Below are 16,448 nucleotides of genomic sequence, written 5' to 3' on the forward strand. Positions count from 1 at the left end.
AAGTCCAGGCATCTATCTTTTCTAATGACTGTTCACTGCTCTTAGTATTTTTCAAAAGCATGAAGACAATGATAGGAGTAGAATAAAAATTACATTATCGTATCACCATCAGTAGTCAAAGGAAGTTACATGACAGAATTTGATGAATAAAGAGTTCACTGCAAAATTCATTGAGAAGCATAATTTCAAAACTAGAATTCCCATAACAAAACATAAACTAGAAAATTGTAGTGACCAATTCCACAAGAAAAGTATCAGCACAAAATGGCAAATATCTAGAAAACAAGCTCGTGCGGTTTCATGCCTGCCTTTAGAGAAAACCTGGCAGCTAAGTAGGTCTTTAAGTCTGAAACCGCTTCAATTGACTTTAGCAGAGCTGTGTCCACAGCCTTCTGATCATCTTTTTTCTCCTGTGGGAGTGCACTCTTTTCCTAGATGTAAAAATGGTGACCAAAAATTAGGACAGAAATAATAGAACTGCTCGTATTAGAACAAAAAAAGATGATAACAATCCATAACAAACCTCCTTCTCTGCCTCAAAAAATTCTCCTTCTCCCTTCTTTTTCTTCTTCTGAACTTCCTTGGAGAAATATTTGTCATCAAACTTCTCCACATTGACTCCTGAAATGTCCACCTTGGTGGAGGTTGCAATCACGTATGACTGATTCACACGCCTCAAAGGAACACCATTGACCTTGAATGGTCCTAAAATAACAAACTTTAAATTTAGAAAATCCCTTTCATATACTAGAATTGCAAAATAAAATAATGTTTGAGCTCATCAGATAAAATTTTGTTTTTATTTATCTGTTTTTTAAAATTAAGCTTACAGTCACTACTTCCACCTATGTATTCTTCTGTCTTGATATCAATTTTTAAAGACATTTACAAAATCTAAACTAAAAGTAGTAGTTTCTAAAAACTGATTTTGTTATACACGTGTTCAGAAGAAAGGTGAAAAACATGCTAAAGAAATGGTAAGAAAACAAGCATGATTCTTAAAAACAGAAAACTAAAATTGAAATTGTTACCCAATAGGTGGACAGCTAGCTAATCACTACTTTCTATGCATCCTTCCTCCCAGACATTTACGACTACAACATGAATCATGTATGCCAACCCCTCCCACTAACCACAACCACCAGAAAGAGGACGGTAAAAGATATTGCACATGAAGTTAAGAAAATAAGGGTAATGTATGTAAAGATCATTTGCAGAGCATTACAGAAGAATTAGAGGCATGCGACATTTTTAATATTTATCATGATAAACTATTATACTTCAAAAATCCAAAACTCCTAGTATCGAGTAGACGCAAGGGTTTGGTATTATGATAATATGTGGGAATGACACGGACGATGGCTAAGTTGGCAAAAAGACGACACATATTCCGAATCCAAATCTAGCAAAAATCCACAGTGTAATCAGAAAAAATACCTAACACACCACGAATAGATACAAAGACCTTCATAATACTGAATTATTCCTTCTCAGAGAACCCCAACACAATGTGAAGTACAGCAAAAAATTACAAGAGAAGGCAATTAGAAAAAAACCTCCTAAGACTCACCTGTGACTAAAAGCAACCCAGATGGAAGCTGCTTCAAGAACACAACTCTCTTCCCCTTAAACCTTCCAGTGAGTACGATTAGCACGGTTCCAGGAGAAATGCTAGACCTACACAGAGCATAAAATTGACAAACCATGTTCTATTAATCCAGAAAAAGGAGCAACATTTCATCCTCATACGCAATTCAGAATTCCAACAAGATTAAAGTTCTGGAAATTTCAAACTTAAATCAAGCTGCTGAAACACACCAAACAGAAAGAAAAAATTACAGACAGGCAGTGAACATCCAGCGGAGAGCGTGAGAGAGATCAACCTGAGCTTGGTGGGCTTAGGCTTGCGCTTGTTAACAAGCGGTTTCTTAACGTCGTCGGCAGGGTAAAACTTGGGCGGCTTCTCTGCCGGAGCGTCGGCCTTAGGCTTGAGATCGTGTTGAGGGAAGGCACCTCCGTTCTTGGCCTTGATTGCCCACAGACCTCGCTTATGGTACATCTTTGACCTCGAATATTTGCCAACCCCACGAATGAGATCGGGGTTCCTGCTGACTTTGGCTGTCTTCGGCGCCATTGATGATCTTTTCGGAATTGGGAACTCTCTTCTCCTCGCCGAAACCCTAGTCCTGCGAAGACGAAGATATATATATATATATCTTGTAGAACCCTAAAATGAATTTGGGCCGTACTGCTGTTGGGCCTCGATTTGATGGACCAATTTACATTTTCTATTATTAAATCTAAAATAAATCAATTTCTTTCTTTTTCAGATAAAAATCAATTTCTATTTAAAGCCATTATAATCTATATCCGAGGGTGTGCAAAATCGGTTTAAAAGCGAACCCGAACCGAATAAGTGTGGTAAAACATTGTAGGGGCAATTCCGTCAATAATGAAAAGAAAGTGCCACGTTGCACGTGTTGACACACGTATGCAATTTCCTCGCAATATTGCCGTCCAGAATTTGGCGCGTGTTTTGATTTCTCACTCCCACTTCAACAATTTCAGCTAAACCCTAAAATAGTTTGAATTTCATTCTCGTAATTCTTTTGGTTCTCCCATTTTTTCATCGTCCGTTTGAGTGTTTTGAGCTCTGATATCATATCAATATTTAGGGGGTTCCATCTCAAAATTAATTGGTAACAAGAGGAATAGTTTATGTTTATTATAAATAATCATTGCAAGGTCTATTTTCTTTTCAATGTGGGATCTTTAACGACTCGCAGATATCGTTGACTCAAAAAACGATATTGAAACGGTGTGGTGCCACATATTTGCAGCACCACACTGTTTCAATATCGTTTTTTGAGTCGACTACGAGAAAGACTAAAATTCTTGTTTCTGGTTATTATCCTTTTCCTCTGTCTGAATATCTCATTTCTGTTTTTTTTCCTCTTTTTTTTTGTATATATCGAGTTTGATCTGTTGTTTTTCTCAACGAATTGGGAGAAAAATTTGTTGGGTTTTCCACCTGGGGTTTCTATGCTGATTGAAATATCAAATCTTTTGAGATTTTTTTTCATTCCCACGATGATGGTTTTTCTCTTGCCTATTTTCATTTTTATTTTAAGATACGGTTTGCAAGAATTTGTAGATTCCATCATATTTGGAGCATGGTTCTAAATATTCATCTATATGTTGACATTTACATCGATATATCCATATTTTCATGGGTTTAATATTGACATGAGAAGTAAATCGACACATTTTCATCCTAGTTCAAAAAAATCAACAAAATATGAAAAATATCAACAAAATGTCACTTATATATACAAAATATTAATATTAATTATTTTTAACTAATTTATAAATATGAAAATATTTATTTGTTAATTTAAATATTTTTTACGATTTTTTATTTTTTTAACTTTTACAGAAATATCAATCGACATCGACATTTTATCGATATTTCCATGAATTTGAGATATCGACATTTTCGTCGACATCAACAGTTAAAGACCTTAATTTGGAGAGGTTCTACTTGCACTACGAACATCAAGCTACCTTCTGCGAGGTGTTGTACGGATTTATTCGGAGCAAATTGATTATTTAAAACAGGATCTTGATGTTATGGGTTTATTTTTGTTTGACATTATCTGCTTTTTGTTTTAATGCAGATACGAAGTTTTATTATGGTCTTGATTCCTCCTCAGTCCTCACTCTCACAGTATGAAATGAGAGGAGCTTGCTAACTTTATTTTTACCGATTTAGGAATTGTTTTTTACCATTATATTCCCTGCCTGGTTGCTTTAGTTTGCATTTTTTGCTAACAAAATTTGGGTGGTAGAACTTTGTTACTTATTTATTTCTACACGTCCATTTATATTATCATTAATAGATTAAAAAAGATCTCAATAATACTTTCTCTAGATGCGGTGATTAATCTCCCATCTTTGATTACTTTATATGGTTATCGTTTCATGCTTAATTTCACTGGTCAAGTTTTACAGTTATCTAGAAACAACTTGAAAATTCCTTTGGTATTCTATTCTCTTTAGGGGATAATTGCACGTAATTTTATAAATGTTAATTGAAGTTATTTTCATGCAAAGTATTTGATTCATCTTAAAGTAAATATATTTTGATGTCATTCCAAGAAAATATATATTTTGATCGCTTCATATGCACCTTTATATTAACTTTATAAATTCATCATTCGGTGTGCGTAAAATTATGTTTTTAAATCTCCACCAAATTATAAATTTGAAGACCGAGATTCAATTATGTATATAATAAATGTTGCAGGCAACTTTAGAAATTTATTAGATTAATAATAAAAAATTAAGATTAGAAGTTAGAGGTATCAACTTGATTTCTATTTGGTAATTGAAATTAAAAAAATCACTATTTTTGTCCCAGAAATTTAAATTTAATTTTAACTCAAATTCATTGAAGTTTAAAAAATAACATATTTGTTATATTTGGAATACGAATTTTGTTTTTAATGAAGCATTTGAAGTTTGAATTTAATTTTTAATGGGTCCTATTATGTGGACCTGGTCATTTAAGTTTTTTTTTTTACTAGCGATATGTATCAACATAGGATCTCTCGATATTTTCAATATGGTCGATAGGGGAAAAATGATCTTTCTCCCTGTGTTGATGTCAGAGCTATGGACACGATGGTTAATAGTATTATGTTTATCTAATTAATATAATATATATATATAATTTATTGGTTGCAAAAGATAATACATTTTCAATGATTTTTCAAACCAAAACTTATTAAAAAATATGATGGGCATAAATTAAAAAATAAACGCTCCAACTTTTTCCATTCTTCTAAAAATATTCCTATCTTTCGAAAATTTAAATATTACTCTTTATATTTAATAAATGTTAAAAAAAAAATACCAAATATCGATTAATATTTTGAACGAAATATTGACGTGGTATAATTTGGAATAAGGTATAATTAAAGTCTCAATTTTACCCATACTCAATTTTGCACTGATTTGAATTCCTTTAAAAACGATAGTTTTTATTTATTATTTTTTTGAGGCATTTAAAAACCGTAGCTTCTTTTATATTCTCTCTCTTCAAACTTAAGTTAAGATAAACTTTTACCATTACTAATTTGTTTCATATTTTGTCTAGTCTATTTTCCATTCAAAATATTAATGAATATTTATCTCAAATTATTATTTTTTAAACGTGTAAGAAAGATCAAATTTTCATTTAAGATATTAATATAGGGATGTTAGTTCAAAATATATTTTTGAAGAAGAGTCATTTGAAATTTTTGAGAGAGATATATATATATATATATTGGGTTAAAAACTACATTTTGTTTATAAATGATTTAGCTATATACTTTAATATAATTTACTTAAAATATAAAACAAACATAGCTAAGCAGGACAACGAACAAAAGATTATGAGAGAAACATTTAACAATGTGACTTTGGGTTTAGAAAACAAAGAAAGGAAAATTAAACCCCCATATGTTTCTCCCCCGATTCATATTACCGTTCCTCGCCGCCGCAACACCTCCTTGCGAAGCCGCTGCGTATCCACGCATGAACAATAACGAAAATCAGAACAAACATTAACATCGAAAATACTCCAATCGAGGCAGAGGTTTGTTTAATCGCCATTGGAAGTTGACTATGGAGCAAAGCGGCGCTGGAGGATGATTAGTTTCTTCTGAAGACGATTCTTCTTCCGCTTGATTGTTTTGCACTATAAAATTCTTGCACGAAAGCGGAGAGAAACGTTTTCTGGAACTGCCTCGCGTTTTCTCCACCTCTTTCTGAATAATGCCTTAAACCCTTCACAGGCCCTCGATTCCTCAGTGCCACTCCATTCTACTTCCACCTCTGTTAATTCAATTCATGGCTGTTGATAAAGAGAAAGTTGCCGAAGAATCTGTTACCAGTCGTTTGTTCAAAATTATTCTCAGCTGGGACTATTTTCGGCTCCTCAAGGATTCCAAGGTTGCATTACTTCTACTCAATTCTCTGCTATATTTCCGTTTTTGGAGTTTGGCTTTTTTTTTTTTTTTTTACTTTCTATCTTCTTGCAAGCAGAAACGCAAGGATGATGATGGATCATCACTGGGTTTGAAGGAAGTGAAAGCTTCATACAAGGACGTTGATGATTATATCTCTACTTTTGAGCCGCTTTTGTTGGAAGAAGTCAAGGCTCAGATTATTCAGAGGAATGACGACGAAGAAGGTATTTTCACTTTTATGCAGTAGGGTCGGTCGGGAAAAAGTTGAGGAGGGAATTGAAAAAGGAAAAGTTATATCTTTACGTGTTCTGTATGTTGCAATGGTAGCTATGAGGGGGGAGAATCGTTTATAGATTGCACTGGTTTGAGGTTTTATGATGAGTAATACTCCTTTGCTCTATCAAATTTCTTAAATTTTAGTACTTGGGATTTGCAGCGACAGATTGGAAGTTCAGGGCGATCATGGAGTGTAATGAAGTTAATGGATTTCACTTCCCGGAGATAGTGTATCTCAGAGAGGAGGAACTAAATGACGAAGACAGCGAAAAGGGTGAATTCCTATCGCCAAATGATCTTTTGCTTCTCTCCAAGGAGAAGGTGAAGGGAAAAAAGAACTTTTGCTGTCAAAATTTCCCCCCTATTTCTCTACCTTTCTCCATACAGAAGTTTAGAGAACAGAAAAAATAAATGCTGGGCAAATTTGTTAGTCGTTCACCTGATAGTCTCCTTATGGAGGATTTTTCTTGAAGCTCTGTTGGTTTACTTCTCTTTCTTCTGGTCTGGTTCTATGTAATTTAGGCGAAAAGAAAAATTGAACCTAATCTACACTGAGCTTGAAAAAAGAAGCCGAAAAACTAAATGAGAGTGGGGAAAAGAATGAGAAAAAGTTAGTTCAAATTCCATTGTTATCATTCACGGAGGATATTGAAGATTTCATTCTGTTTTGAATCCTCCCTGAATGCTTGGATTTGTATGCCTATTGAAATTGGCTTATTGTGTTTTGTCTTTCCTTTTTATAGCTAATGTCATAGTATTTCTTGCAGTTTCAGGAGAATGCAAAACTGCCCACCACATACGCTTTTGCATTAGTGGAAAGTCGCCAACAAAGTAAACTCAGACTTAGAATGTATTTGGCTGGAGAAGTCACACATAAAGGTGTAGACGCTATTGTATCTTCTCCAAGGCTTCTGAAAGTACGGTCTCATATTACTTCTTCTAGTAAAGATGGAATATATATTTACAGTTTAAAGGTAAAACTTCCCCTATACTTTCTAAAAGTTTTTCTGGATGGCGGCTTTTTCCTTTTCATTGGTAATTTTTGTTGTTGATGGTACCTGATGGTTCTAAGTACTTTTGATATATCTTTCTTATGCCTGTAGTAACTATAATAGTTGATAGTGCTTGTATAGTTTTCTGCATGCTGCATTTTTTTTTTTAATTAAGTAAAACATTTCTCTTGAATCCTTATTTGAGAATATGATTGTTGCTACCTCTTTTGTTAATGCTTGTTAGAAGAGCTTCTTGTAACTTCCTTTTTCAAGGTTGAGCCCCCCACCTAATATTCATAAATGAAATTTGTTTCTTATGATTCTTTTAATGCCTATATTTATATTGCGGAATCATATATTATAATATATTCCCATTTTTTTCTTTTAGATTTTGTTTAAGAAAATAGTTAATGAAAAGCATTTATGTGATTGTTTTAGTGCCAACGAGTATTTCTATTCTTTTGGTCACTTCCTCAATCTTCTGTTGTTTCTTAATTTAGTAATTATACAGATACTAACAACAGAACAGTTCTCTTATTTGTGTTTCTAAGCCAATTTATTGATTCTGCAGATTTGCAGTTTATCAACTATCATTCGTGAATATATAGCTTTGTGGTCTATTAGCTCTCTACCTTTTAAGGATATGATATTAGCAGCTGCTGATAAGAATACCAGTAAAGATCAAGCCTGGAAAATTTCCAGACCTTTGCAGGATTACATGAAAGAAAATCTTAATGAATCCCAACAGGCAGCTGTACAGGTCAGTGTTAGTAGTAAGTAGCAGTTTGGTGAAGCAGTGTTGTAGTTATTTGTCAGTCTGGTATTTATTTTTCCCTTGTTTAAAGTTTTCAAGATTATGACTCAATTCAAGTACCTTCCCCTCCCTCTCTCTCTCCCTCTCTTGTATTTCTTCTTATGCACTTTTATTTTTTAATCATTTAACTATACAAGCTTCTCTTTTTGGTTGATATATACAAGTTTCTTATCTTAAAAAAAAAAAAAAACTATACAAACTTCATATTCTATTTTCTGAACATATATAATCTTAATTGCAGGCTGGTCTATCGCGTAAACCCTTTGTTCTCATACAGGTCCATCTTATTATGCTTGTGTTTTTTTATCTATAATTTTACCTATTTAGAAATGCTACAACCTCTTGGTCTGTAACTTTGTATCAGTTTATATGTTTTATGGAGATCATCATTAATTGAGATTGCCCTTGTTGTCTTAGAATTCACTATTACCAACTTTGTAGAAACTCAAAAGATGTAAAGAAAAAAATTCATGAGATGCTTGTTGGATTGGGGGTGCTTTTAATAGGGTAGATTTTTGGAGTGAATTGATTTAGTTATTAATTTCTCAATAAATTGTTCTTAGTGGTAGATATGTTTTTTGGAGCAAGCCTGTCGAGTTCTTCACCTTTTGTCTTCTCTCTATTGGACTTTTTGTTTATTTCATTCACAAATGTGCCAGTTTTATATAATTGAATAGAGCTTTATTTCTTAAGGAGATTGTTTCTCAACAAAAAAAATGGTTTATTTCTAATTCTCTCACATAAAGAGGAATTCAAGCACAAATTTCTAGAACCGTTAATTCCATGAACAAGCAACTTATATTTGATGTCAATTGACTTGTGCCTTTTCCTTGTTCTGGTTGTTATAAGTAATGGCAATCCATTTCAAAGTTCTTCAAACAAGGTCTCTTTTTTAGTCTTTTAATTAGTTGAAAAATGACTCTTTGCTTTGATTGTATATTTGAGAAGTATGTACAAATTGCAGAGTATAATCTGTCATGAAAATAATAATGTTTTGGAAGTGCAAGTTCTGACTGTATCATACCTTCTAGGGTCCTCCAGGAACAGGGAAGACACAGACCATCCTTGGGCTTCTTAGCGCCATTCTACATGCCACACCAGCAAGGATGCACTCCAAGTAAAACAAACAAAAAGCTTTATCTTCCAACATTCCTCAATCAACAGATTGTTAAATGCATCATTGTTCTCAAAAAAAAAAAAAAAAAGAGAGAGAGAGAAAAAAGACATTTTCTTCAAATTTTTGCCTTTTCTCCTGTGTAGGATTGGCTTGGTTGAAACAAAGCAGGGGTCAGAATTACCTGTGAGGGAAAAGTAGGTTATTGTTTTTAACATCTCTTGTTCATCATCTGTGACTGTATTAGGGATAACTTTGTGGCATTATTTGATGTACGTATAGGTTCTTTAGTGCCTATGTTTGCATTTGCAATTTACCTTGAATAAATTGTTCATATCTTTATGTAACCAATTAACCTATCAGATCATTGCATCCCAGGTTATTTACAAAATCTGTATCTGAATTATTTCATGCTGATAAATATGTTATACTTTGTAAAAGTTAAGGTATCTCTGAAACTTTTTCTTTTTAACATTTTTACAGATACGATCACTGGATACAAGCATCACCATGGTTAAATGGTATAAATCCTAGAGATAATATAATGCCAGTAAATGGGGATGATGGCTTTTTCCCTACCTCAGGAAATGAACTCGTAAGTTGAAGTATATTCATTATATCTAGCTAACCTCAAATCATGGATCCTTACTTTATGTCCTGTGTAGAAACCAGAAGTAGTAAAGTCAAATCGTAAGTATCGTGTACGAGTGCTTGTATGTGCCCCATCTAACTCTGCACTTGATGAGATTGTTTTGCGCGTTCAAAACACTGGTAAAGTTATCCCTTCCACCCTCCCTATCTCCTTAGACTTGCCCAATTGAGCTGTATTTTGATTTGGATTTTGTTGGCTTGATAACTATATGGGGAGTAACTATTCGGAGCTGTACAAGTGTGTATCTATGGCTGTTTGCATGGACTAAGCAGTAAGAGTGGTACATAAGTTCTTGTGTCTAGATCTATGACCAACAAGCATTGAATTAATTTGGCTACAGTATGTTTCTAAATAATAAAACGAAAGCCGTTTTAGGTAAGAAACATTGTCCATTATCCATTCACAAAAAGGAGCGAAAAAGGAAAGGGAAGAATGAAGATAAAGACATCCTCCCTAACCAAAGTCAAGGGAGACCACAAAAGAGCTCTCCTCTTGCCATTTGTCTGACATAGACTACTTAGTTCATCATGTAGTTGTGTTTCAAGTTAATTTGAGATGTAGAAAGGAAAGAAAGTAAATATCTTTTGTTTATCTACTGCATGTAGGTGGCCATGTATCTTGATATATGCATACAATCTGTGGAACATAAATTTTATGTTAGAGAGCATTTCCAGTATGGCATCATTTAGAATCCACGCAGACATGCTTTATTTAGCACATCTACATTGTAATTGGCATGTACCCTTTGAAATATGTTGCTTTAGTGCCAACTTGGATGTTAGATCAGTGACCTCTGTTTTCTACATCTGATTTGATGAGTATAACCATGTTTTTTCTTATAAAAAGGACCCTTGCTGCAGTGTAATCCACATACAGACAGTATTGGGTATTTGTTGCTGCAACCTAACATAGTTTGTCTTCTTTCCTCCTTTTCTGTATTTGTTTTGGCATGTGTAGGTGTACGTGATGAAAATGATCATCCATATACTCCGAAGATTGTGCGCATTGGACTAAAAGCCCATCCTTCCATAAAGACAGTCTCCATGAAAGAACTTGTATGCATCTGGGAATATTCAAAACGACATTGAATATGACCTCTATCTCTCTCTTTCTCTCTCTCTTAGACACACGCACACTTAATGTGTTTTAGGTGCAATTGTTTGGAGCACACAATTTGATAGAGAATCAATAGAAAAAAAGAGCCAACTGATGGAGACTACAAGAGGCTCATTGTGAAAATATATAACAAATAGAATGCAAAAAGGTTGAAAATGATTGCATTAAAAGATAAATCTTTTTTTTTTCTTTTTTTGAAAGAGACAATTTCATTGATATATAAAACTTTGGGTTACAAAAGGGAGATTCAAAAGGGTGAATTTGTATCCAAGGGAGTTACAAAAAACATCTCCAATTGGATACTGAATCAGTAAGACCTTAATGGTTAAAAATAGGAGAGCATTACAACCAAGTTACACCAAGATGCAACAAAAAAAAGGATTCAAAGAAAATAAGAAGAAAGGCAAAGAGAGAACAAAAGTAATGTGGACCAATTCGGTAAAGTTAACCTACGTGCCTTTACAGGTGGAACAAAAGAAAAATAGTATGACTACCGGGAAAGCGAAAAGTGGAGCTTCAGGGACAGATTTAGACAGTATCCGTTCTGCAATTCTGGATGAGAGCGTTATTGTATGTAATATTTCTCCTATAAGCCTTAGTGCTTTAAGCTTTCTACATCATTTTTTTTTACCCTTTAGTATTGTTTACTTTTGGCAGGTTTTCTCCACACTCAGTTTTAGTGGTTCTTCTCTGTTTAGTAAATGGAATCGGGGTTTTGATGTTGTTATAATAGATGAGGCTGCCCAAGCTGTAAGTGCTTTTAAATTCCCAGTGGCTAGAATATGACTACAGAATCTCTCAAGGGGACTGGTTTACACCTTTCTCTGCCTTTTGGCTAAAATCAAGTGTAGTATCTGTTCTTAACAGATGTGGACTGGTTTAGCAGATAATTATCTGACTTCTTTTTTGTTTTTCAAATGTCCACTCTTTGCTTCCTTTGGAAGTTTGTATCCTTGAACTTTTTTCTTCCTTTTCATATTATCAATGAAAAGTTTGTTTCTTGTTAAAAAAAAAAATGTCCACTCTTTGCTTGTTTCTCTCCAAATGTCCATTACAGTATGAGTTGCTTATTTGATGCTTTAGAGTGTTCTATACTCTACAAGCTTCCATAAACTTACGTAGAAACGTATGCATCAAAACCTGCTTTTTCTTGAACCATTTGTGTTGGCTAAATTTTTCTTTCTTTTAATGGAACTTGCTCTATACAGGTGGAATTGGCAACCCTTGTTCCTCTGGCTAATGGATGCAAACAAGTTTTCCTGGTATATTTGCAATTTCCCCCCTTTTGGATCTCTTCAATAGTGTTAGTACAACTATTATGGGCTGTTAGGCCTATAGCTCTCCATATCTCGGAACACGAAAAGTGGATTGACAACTTGGTGAACTGTTGAAGCTTTTGTCATGTGGACCACTGCGCATACTTTCTTGAAGCTCAGATTTTGTGTAATTCTGTAGTTGTATTTTCTTACTATTATTTTGTCATAGGTTGGTGACCCAGAGCAACTTCCAGCCACTGTAATTTCTACAACAGCTAAGAAGTTTGGGTAGAATATTTTCCCTTAGCGTTCATAATATCTTCTTCATTCACCATATGGTAATCGTTATTCATTTGTGAACCGACCAATTTGCAGATATGACAAGAGTTTGTTCAAGAGATTTCAGACAGCTGGGTATCCTGTTACAATGTTGAAGATCCAATATAGAATGCATCCGGAGGTAAGATTGGAACTATCTACAGAAATTTTAAATATCATCCTGCCTTTTTGTCCTCTCTTTCAACCAGAATACTAAGGGTGTTCTCGGGAGTGATGGTAGAATGAGTGGTTTTGAAAAAAGAGATTTAAGTATAATTAATTTTCCAAAATCATCACTTAAGTGATACCTTTAAAATCAATTTAAAGTAATTTTAAACTTTCCTAAAATCAATTTTTTCAAATTTTAATTTGCCAAACATGATCAATAGAAAGGGAGTGATTTTGACCGTGGCAAAAGTGATTTTGGTCATGTCAAAATCACTCCCAAACACACCCTAATGAAATCAGCACTGGATGGATTTGTGAAGCTGAGTATGATCTCATAAGTAGTAGTTGTTACTCAAGATAAATATGGAACAGAGTGGATGAGACTCTTTCTGTCCATTCTGTCCCTTGTCAGTAAACTATTATTTGTCAAAGTATATTTTGCAACAGGCAGAAAGTTTTGCCTGTCTTATATTTTTTAAACCCTTTGGAAAAGAATATGATGCGCTTTCCCATATAATCTTTTTAGAGCTGTATACTTGGTTATTGGAAATTTTTGCTCGTTTTCACTTTGGAAGGTTCCGGGCAGATATCCTTTTACCTCTTTGTTGGACCTCTCAATAATAATGGCGTTTGTTGCTTGTTTTTGCTATCTGCTGCATCAATCGGTTTGATAGCCTTAATTAGATTTACAAAATTGAAGGAAAAAAAGAAGAAGCGAAGATTACATTTTCCCTGAATTTCTTTCTAGTGGTATTGAATAGAACCAATCTTTTCATCTAAGTTATGCACCCGCTATAAAGGATCTTCATGAGTGGATTTGTAAAGAATCACCTGCTCTAAATTTTAATTAAACCCATTCTCTCTCTTTCATCTGCATGAAGAAGGATGGATGTTTTTCTCTCTTTTACCCCCTTAGAGATAATCTATTGATCTTTGATAAATTCCAATGTACTATACTCGCGTTAGAAGAGTAAAAGAGCAAAAGGGGGGATTCTGTAAGAAAGAGACTTAGTTAGCTAGTGTATCTAGTGGTAGAAGGATTAAACTTGTTATTGGAAACTGAGGGAAACTATAACCATAGGCAGGTGTGTCTGTGGTGGAGGAATTAGGAAAATCTTGGCTAGATCTGAGAGTAGGACAGTTTGCAGGACTCTCAGCATTCCCTCACCATACTTCTAATTTGCATTCTGTTTCAACGAAATTCCTACTCTCTGTCCTATCAATATTTTGTTTCCTCACTTTGATCTCTCTCTATTTTCATCAGATCAGAAGCTTTCCATCTAGGGAGTTCTATGCTGAGTCACTGGAGGATGCACCGGATGTCAAACTGCGGACAACACGTGCATGGCATGCATTCCGCTGTTACGGTCCTTTCTGTTTCTTTGATTTACATGAAGGGAAAGAATCTCAGCCCCCAGGAAGTGGATCTTGGGTGAATGTTGATGAGGCTGAATTTGTCCTCCTCCTGTATCACAAATTGGTTATTTCATATCCAGAGTTAAAGTCAAATTCTCAGGTTGCAATCATATCACCCTATAGCCAGCAAGTAAAACTTCTCCAAGAAAAATTTAAGGATACTTTTGGACTTGACCCTAGTGGCATAGTGGATATTACAAGTGTTGACGGTTGCCAGGTAATCGGTTTATAAATCATAATGTACATGAAACTTTTTGGCTAATTGGACAGGACATCTTACACACGTGCCATAAACATGCTTCTCAAAGAACAAGTTTTAGATTTTCCTTTATTAATGCAGCCTCAATTCATGTCATCAGTCAGGATTTTGTATGATAATTAAGAGAAAATCTCCTTTCATAGGGACGGGAAAAGGACATCGCCATATTTTCTTGTGTCAGGGCAAGCGAGAACAGATCTATAGGATTTTTATCTGATTGTCGTCGAATGAATGTCGGAATCACCAGGGCAAGATCTTCTATCTTGGTAAGATGTGGCACTAAGTAGAGATAAAGTTCTTCAGTGCAACTATTCACAACTCAATCAAATTTGCTAATTTCAGGTGGTAGGTTCTGCTTCAACATTGAAGAGGGATGAACACTGGAATAACTTGGTGGAAAGTGCTCAGAAGAGGGATTGTTTATTTAAGGTGAACTTTCCATTGCTTGGAGCTACTTTTCATTACTAGTCGCTGTTTCAGCCGCCTTATATTTTGCTTGACTCGCAAAAATAATTTGCATTCCATGACACCACTCTGCAGGTTTCAAAGCCATATACCTCGTTTTTCAGCGATGATAGTATCGAATCGATGCGAGTGAAGGCTGAATCTGCAGTTCGCCCAACTGGGGAGAGAGATGAAACTGAGGCAAATGTTGCTCAGGAGCCCACTGCTGGGGACGCCGATCAAGTGCAGCCAGACGACAATGACTTTGGAGATGGAGAAGAAGACATGTACGAAGGGGGATTTGAGGAAGATTAGAGCCTGCAACACAAGAAGTTATTTGCTTCCCACAATTGGGAAATTACATATTTATTTTACATCCACATCGATTTGTACATCATTTTTAAGGAAAGAGGGGGAAACCAGAGGGAGAGGGAAACTATTTTGCAAATTTTGACCTGTAAAAATGCGTAGAAGCAATGGTATAAATATTGACTATAATGAAGAAAAGACGACGTGAGAGATTACTTATTTACTTTATAATAGCTCTCTCTGGTTCACAGCCTAATGAAAGTGTTATGTCGAAACTATACACTTGTAATATTGAAAATTCCCAATTCTACATGGCAATTGGTATTGTTGTGGCACTAAAAGAATGTCACGAGTGAACTAACATCAGGAGGAAATCAAGCATTGTTTCAAAAAAAAAAAAAAAGGAGGAAATCAAGCATGAGTAGGAATAAATATAATGGTAACAGGTGGGGATTCGAATCAAATCCATAACTCTTTTGTTGATAATATATGTTATGCTCAGATTGGTGTATCATACATTTGTAAGTTTAAAAAAGAAAATGTCAAAATAGGTTGGAGACCTATTAACTCTTTTGTTGATAATATATGTTATGCTCAGATTGGTGTATCATACATTTGTAAGTTTAAAAAAGAAAATGTCAAAATAGGTTGGAGACCTATTAACTCTTTTGTTGATAATATATGTTATGCTCAGATTGGTGTATCATACATTTGTAAGTTTAAAAAAGAAAATGTCAAAATAGGTTGGAGACCTATTAACTCTTTTGTTGATAATATATGTTATGCTCAGATTGGTGTATCATACATTTGTAAGTTTAAAAAAGAAAATGTCAAAATAGGTTGGAGACCTATTAACTCTTTTGTTGATAATATATGTTATGCTCAGATTGGTGTATCATACATTTGTAAGTTTAAAAAAGAAAATGTCAAAATAGGTTGGAGACCTATTAACTCTTTTGTTGATAATATATGTTATGCTCAGATTGGTGTATCATACATTTGTAAGTTTAAAAAAGAAAATGTCAAAATAGGTTGGAGACCTATTAACTCTTTTGTTGATAATATATGTTATGCTCAGATTGGTGTATCATACATTTGTAAGTTTAAAAAAGAAAATGTCAAAATAGGTTGGAGACCTATTAAATAAAATTGAAAGTTCAAAAAACTTAATTTATATTTATCCAAACATCTCCATACCATTTTAATAACATTTCTCATAGTGGAGAACATAAAACACAATCACAAATGCGCATGTTTCTAAATATTAAAAACAAAAAACGAAAAATGAGAACACTACCGA

General features: G+C 34.2%; 2 protein-coding genes and 1 pseudogene across 3 annotated transcripts; 2 read left to right on the forward strand and 1 right to left on the reverse strand.

Annotated features, from left to right (window-relative positions):
- Positions 1-74: 74 nt before the first annotated feature.
- LOC111020347 (large ribosomal subunit protein eL6z) lies at positions 75-2,198 on the reverse strand. Its single transcript, XM_022296996.2, has 4 exons — positions 1,884-2,198; positions 1,571-1,677; positions 524-705; positions 75-431 (listed from the first exon to the last, which is right to left on the reverse strand). The coding sequence occupies exons 1-4, from the start codon at positions 2,132-2,134 to the stop codon at positions 276-278; spliced, it is 696 nt and encodes a 231-aa protein (XP_022152688.1). The 5' UTR covers positions 2,135-2,198; the 3' UTR covers positions 75-275.
- A 3,257-nt stretch (positions 2,199-5,455) lies between these two features.
- Positions 5,456-15,466, forward strand: MAA3 (P-loop containing nucleoside triphosphate hydrolases superfamily protein). Of its 2 annotated transcripts, XM_088127856.1 has the most exons (20): positions 5,456-5,997; positions 6,091-6,238; positions 6,451-6,611; positions 7,058-7,264; positions 7,854-8,042; positions 8,338-8,373; positions 9,128-9,213; positions 9,357-9,407; positions 9,694-9,805; positions 9,876-9,981; positions 10,820-10,917; positions 11,444-11,548; positions 11,636-11,728; positions 12,187-12,240; positions 12,464-12,522; positions 12,610-12,694; positions 13,985-14,353; positions 14,539-14,661; positions 14,738-14,824; positions 14,936-15,466. In XM_088127856.1, exons 1-20 carry the CDS (start codon positions 5,896-5,898, stop codon positions 15,152-15,154), a joined length of 2,490 nt encoding a protein of 829 aa, XP_087983982.1. In that variant the 5' UTR covers positions 5,456-5,895; the 3' UTR covers positions 15,155-15,466. The 2 variants fall into 2 exon arrangements, with proteins under 2 accessions (XP_087983982.1, XP_087983983.1); XM_088127857.1 differs by lacking the exon at positions 5,456-5,997 and having other exon boundaries at positions 6,097-6,238; positions 6,451-6,564.
- On the forward strand, positions 11,793-11,908 carry LOC148209444 (U2 spliceosomal RNA; annotated as a pseudogene).
- Positions 15,467-16,448: the final 982 nt, after the last annotated feature.

Source organism: Momordica charantia (assembly GCF_013281855.1).
Source record: "Momordica charantia cultivar OHB3-1 chromosome 8 unlocalized genomic scaffold, Mcharantia_2.0 BLBB01000008.1, whole genome shotgun sequence".
NCBI classification, from domain to species: Eukaryota; Viridiplantae; Streptophyta; class Magnoliopsida; order Cucurbitales; family Cucurbitaceae; genus Momordica; species Momordica charantia.